We start from the raw sequence: 6,142 nt of genomic DNA on the forward strand, positions 1-6,142 counted from the left end.
GTTGATGGGACAAAGAAATTGACAGCTAAATGAATACTGACCATGAGCGAACCTGATCCTGAAACTGTCGAATTGAATTTAGCCATCATTAATTTTATTCAGGATAAATCTCCTTCATTCTCCAAAGACCAAATGAATAACTGTTGAGTATATTCAGTTGTGATCTTATATTATTAATTACTTCGGCTACTAAAATAAATGCAGGGGGGTAATAATGCAATTTTGGGACAAGGTCTGGCCTTGTACACTCTGGATGTGATGTACTATTTCCCCCTCTGGTTTGCCATGACGGCACCATGGGAAAAAAGCCTCAGTCTTTGTCCTGCACGGCAGAGTCAGCTTTTAAACTTGATGTACAGTAAAATTGCATTTTCCTATTAGTTGAGGGCTCTCTTCTCTCCTCCAGTGTCACTTTGGTGTGACTTTGAGGAGGCTGAGTGGGAGGAGATATGCAGATGGTGCCAGCAAAGTCCTTTTAGTGGTGTCTGTAGTCCACCAAACTCACAGTGGACTGCTGTCACTCCAGCTCAGTCCACCACACCCATAGTCGGCATTCGAGTCAAGACTCACAAGGTGTCATTCGGCTTCATAGCACATCCAGAAAAGGTTGTACGACAGGGACTGAAGTCTTTTTTTCTTTTTTAGCCTTTTTTGTGCTTTGAGATATCAAAGGCTTTTCAAAACTTTAAATATCAGTTGAATGGTGAGGAATATTTAGGGTGTAACTTACCCTTGATGGATTAATACTTTTTCCCTCTGTGAGATCACCTTCATCTCTGTTTGAAGACTCCTTTTTACCTAGCTTTCAAGTTTTAATGCGTGGATATTCAAGGATGTATTTTGTGAAGACTGTGAGTCCTTTTGTGATCGTGACTCTATTTCTGTCGCTGGTTGAAACCAAGTTCTACAGACCATTCCAGTTTAACCAGTATAAATCTGGACTCAGTCAACACCATGTCCAAGGGAAACCCACCAGCAGACACAAGTAAGTTCTGTCTCTCTATTTCCCTGCTGTGAGAAATTAAGATCTTTATTTACATTTCACTTTGGGCCAACCACAAAGGCAACTATTAATCCTAATAATGTGTTCGACCCATATTCTGTTGTCTTTTATCTCCTCTCTGAAAGGAACCACTGTGCCTATGTGGTTGAAAAGACAGTGACCTTCACCGTTCAGGATGGGGCTGCCCCATATGTAAAAGCTGAGTACAACAAGTGTTCCTGGGGTCAGAAATGTCCAACTCTCCTGTGAGTAAACAACACCTCTCACATCCATGATCTGCCTTGATATAAAAGAAAGCTCACATCACATCAGGATACAAAATAATACAGTCAGATGTGTGTTTTCTGCTAACGGCTGGTTGTTTCCTTCAGATATCGTCTGCTGTACAAACCACTCTACAAGGTGGCACATAAAACCGTTACAGAGCTTGAGTGGAGATGTTGTCCTGGCTACTCTGGTTATGGCTGTATGGAAGGACATCCGGTTTACCAACACCCCATGAAAATGATGCCGCCTTTCAAGGGCCCACCAATGAAAGGCCCACAGTTTAAGGGCCCACAGTACAAAGGTCCCATGTTCAAGGGTCCAATGTTCAAGGGCCCACCTATTAATGCTGCTGTGAAGGCCAACCCATGGAATCAACCCAAAGGACCTCCCACCAGTGATTTTAACTCTTACCCAATGCGTCACTTTGGGCCTCCCAGGTCCTCCACCTACCCAGACACCTCCTTCGAGCCTTATCCATCTGAGCCAGAGCCAGTTCTAGAGCACCAGGAACCACATCACACAGAGCATGACCAAGAGCATGAGCATGAACATGAGCATGCCCCAGAACCTGAGCAAAATATACCAGAGGAAATGCCTCTGCCTCCCTCTGGTGGTGAGCAGCCTGAGGGTGAGACCACAGGTGTGTCCCTATTTCAAACTACATAGTAATTTTCTGGGTTTTAATACTGTTTTGTTTTTTGTGTTGAATATGTACTTTGTTCACACTAGAGAAGTGACAAAAATGATCGCACACATCACTGATGCCAACAACTTTTCTTCCTCTCTTTAGGACAGGCTCTCGACCATGAGACAGAGGAACGAATATATCGAATGGAGGAGGATGTACAACGTCTAAACCAGGGTCTGGAGACCCTGAGAGGAACTGTGAATGGACTGGAAGATAGTCTACGAGCCTCACTGAGGGAGGATGCCAATAGGATGCTGTCAGCTCTGCTCTCTGCTGTCCCGGGTCCTGTTCCCGCTCCAGCTGTGGCCTCTAGTCCATCCACTGTAGGGTTTGTAGAGATTCCTGGCGGAGATCCTGACACGGAGGGTCTAGATGGCAAACATGTGTTTCCAGGCCTTACAGAACTGAATGGAAGGGTAGAGGAGCTCAGAGCAGAGCTGCAAACCAAGTCAGCAGAGCTGCAGGAACTTAAAGCAACAGTCCTGGGACATGATGGAGCACTGAAGAAGATGTCAAATAGAGTGGGAGAGGTATCAGACTCCACCGGCAATTCTGAGGACAATACCCAGAGCGCAGTGGAGAAGTTGATGGATGCCAAACTGAGCGCAGCCAGGACGGAAATTCTTGGGGGATTTGAGCAGCGTGTGGAGGGCGCAGAAGGCCGATGTGAGGAGAAAGTTGGGGATGTGCATCGTCAGTGCCAGAAGGAGCAATCTGAGAGGCAGGAGCAGATGGAAGGTGCTCTGACAGAAAGTACCACAGACTTGAGAACAGAGGTGAGAAACCTTCAGACACAGATTTATGGTTTAAAGGCTACAGAAAGCTGCTGTGGTAGAATGAGTGGACTGATTGAAAGGGTGCAGCTGCTGGAAACATCAGTGGCAGGCCTAAACCAGTCGCAGGGACACCTGAGAGTGGAGCTGGGTGGACACAAGGACCACATTGAGGGAATGCTGGAGGGGCGTCTGGGGTATGTAGAGGCCAAGCTCAACCTAACTGGGCAGATTAAAAGTGATGAGTCTGGAAGACAAAGAGGTATCCCAGACACTGCTGAGACAGGACAGGGCCTGGAGACCAGGATGGAGGGTAAGTTGAGGGCTCTGGAAGGACGTTTACTGACAGCTTTGGAGGAGCTGGGTAATGCCACTGCCCCCGCACTGCTGGAGGGTCATGCTGTTCCCACTCTGGAGACAGAGCTGGAGTCCCTCAGAGGGAGACTAGCGGTGGATGTGGACAGAGTGCAGAAGCAGCTGAGCAGTCTTGAAACTCTTTGCTCCTCTACTTGTTCCTCACCTAAAAACCCACCTGCCATCCAGGGAGACTCTGCTGCACCAACAGCTAACCTGGCAGAGGAACACAAAGTGAAGGAGGTACTGGATATGCAGGACGACCGTCTGAATAGCCTAAATGTCACACTGCAGCACATATTGAGGGGTCTGACCATCAAGGACCAGCAGGAACAAGCAAAGGGAGATTATCCCATCCAGGGAGAGCTCACGATACTCAAATTCAATGTCCGCTCAGTCAACCACACCCTGAGAGACCTGCAGGAGTCCCTGGGGACAGTGGTCCACCAGGTGGGTCAGGCCAACAGCACCTGGCACGAGAGAGAGGCTCGTCTGGCCCAGCAAATAAAAGGTGTCGTCCAGCTGGTTGGACATCAGGCTTCCATGCTCGGAGCAGGTGAGCGCAGACTGACCCGACTTAAGGGTGAGCTACAGGACATGCGGAGACGGCTAGCTCAGGAGGTCCAGGGCTGTCGGAGCACAGCTATAGGGGTCCAGAAAGAAGTAACTGAGGTTGAAGGCCGTGTTGCCAGCGTGGAGGACCAGTGTAAGGGCTTGAATTACTTGGCAGAGGACCTAGAGAGAATCAGAGAGGAGCTGGAGGGACAATCAAACGGGCTTCTCCTGCAAGTCAATGGGACTCTCTCCAGCCATGCTCAGCAGCTGTCTGAGCTGAGAGGCGAACTCAGAAACTGCACCTCAAAAGAAAAGCCAACACAACAGAGCTTAGAGCTCGAGGCAGAGCTGAGACGAGGGGACACTTTCACTTTGAATTAGTCCAGTTTATTTGGACTAAAGATTTTAAACATGAATGAAAAAGAATATTCTGCAGGTGCAGTGGGGCTCCACTAAAACCCCGTCTTAGTGTTTGAATTGTAAAATATGAAGGTTTTGAACCTGCACTGAAATAAGGATGGTTTTATTTAGCTTACAGCATAAAATGAAAAATGGCAGCTAATTCCAACTACACTAATAACCCAGAATCCCGAAACTGAATCATGAAGGTGCAAAGATGAACTGTTTGTTGTAATGGACCATTACAACAGCCATGTGATTAACAGCAGCAGACTGCACCTGTGTCGCTGTACTGTTTCTGTAAAACTTATAAAAGTTAACAATGTTTACATGTCTAAGGTTTTGTATTGACTTTTTTTTTATGTTTAGACTAGAAGTACATGGGATATTATGTTTTTATATGGTTTCATTGTTCGAGCTTTAGTTTCTATCCTAATTGTAATAATGCATTAATTGTTAGCATTTTGTGCCACATCCAGTTTAATTTCAGGATTTTTCAGTATTGACAATCCAATAAACAAGTTTTCTTACTGTTCATGCGTTCTTGGTTAACAGACAAGGGGTTAAATACATACAAAAATAACATTAAAAAACTCTTCTGGTGTCTGAATTTGATTTTCTAAATAACATCAACTTGAAAGGAGGAAGAGGTTAGAGGTGTGGAAACCACAAGGGAGCGATAGAGAAGCATTAATACTTTTGGCTGCTGGGCGCTTGGGAGGCTTGAGTGAAGTTATGTTAATGCAGAGAATAACTATTAGTCTCTCTTCCAGAAATCAACGTCATGGGAAAAGCTCTTGCTTGCCAGAAGAATAACTTGCATCTCATTCTCCCTGTCTCCGGGCTAAAAATCTAGCTGTTAGCTGCCTGAGCACTGCTCTCATTGGATGTTACTACAGGGCAACATAGGTGACCTTGCTAATAACAATCCCCTGTTATTTCTTCCTACCCTATCGGACAAACAGCTATTAAAATGACAGCAAAGTGGGAGATGCAGCCACTGCTGTGTGAAAACGTTTCAGTCTGAGACATGTGGTGAATAATAACCATGGAAACACCAGGGAGGAAAGGCGGGCAGACAGAAAAGATAAACATGAAATTTAAGTTGGAAAGGATGAGTGTTGGAGCAAAATATAAACACAGGCAATGATGCAAGCTCATGCAGAAAAAGGCGAGATAAAGAGAGAGACAGCTCACTGTTTCCAGAAGCAACCTTTCTCACATAACCTACAAACTACCTGTCTTCCACGATTTAAAGTGCAAAGACAGCAAGAAATGAAAGAAATGAAAGAGAAATAACTGAGTAACAGAGTACACATATTCAGAACGATATTTCATTCAAGACCTCGCGAGCCGAACACTGATTAAAGTCTCTGTTACATCTCTGTCACTGTTTAGATTTTCTTATTCATTTTCTGTATTCCTCCCATGACTCCTCAAAGTTCACACCTTGCTTAAGCCCACAAAAACAACACATTAATCTTGTTTGTTTCCAAGCAGACACTTGAACAGAAAGGGCAGTCAGGGGGCTCTAGTGAATTTGCCTCCTCTGACTCACGAGTCTTATTCGTGGATCCGTTTCTGAGCTCCCTGCAGACTGTCACTGGCGGAGGTATGCACCCACATCACAAAAAGCAAAGCTGGCACAGAGACAGAGGACAAAGGATATCTGAGTAAGCGCAGGGCAGCAGTGGCCCAAAATGTGAATCATCCAATATAAAACGTCCTCTGTGGAAGCGTAAGGTGAAAGTTTTGGTCCTCATTACTGTGACGGTCAGAGGACGGACAGTGTTGATTACAGTTGGCTCAAACACGAGGAAGCCACAGCAGAGGGTCGCCTTAAATCAAGGGCTTAAAGCTCCCGAGTAAGAAGCTCCAGGATTTGACACTTTTAAAGAAGCAGTAATGTGCAGAGCTATAAGTTACTTTTGAACATTTGTCCCCATAAAAACGTATGCATCAAACCACTGGGAAACTTAGCGTGATGAATGTTTTTGATGATGAATAATAACTAACAGCTGTAGGGATACTATACGCAAAATACTGCACCTTTTTTCTGAACTGGAGTGTGTTGTGTCAAGAAGATGAAATATTGAGTCCTTG

General features: G+C 45.4%; 1 protein-coding gene across 1 annotated transcript; it reads left to right on the forward strand.

Annotated features, from left to right (window-relative positions):
* Window positions 1–521: 521 nt before the first annotated feature.
* LOC124063414 (EMILIN-3-like) lies at window positions 522–4,553 on the forward strand. The gene is made up of 4 exons (XM_046397064.1): window positions 522–985; window positions 1,129–1,248; window positions 1,375–1,898; window positions 2,061–4,553. Exons 1-4 carry the CDS (start codon window positions 816–818, stop codon window positions 4,019–4,021), a joined length of 2,775 nt encoding a protein of 924 aa, XP_046253020.1. The 5' UTR covers window positions 522–815; the 3' UTR covers window positions 4,022–4,553.
* Window positions 4,554–6,142: the final 1,589 nt, after the last annotated feature.

The sequence above is a fragment of the Scatophagus argus genome, chromosome 8, assembly GCF_020382885.2.
Source record: "Scatophagus argus isolate fScaArg1 chromosome 8, fScaArg1.pri, whole genome shotgun sequence".
Classification (NCBI taxonomy): Eukaryota; Metazoa; Chordata; class Actinopteri; family Scatophagidae; genus Scatophagus; species Scatophagus argus.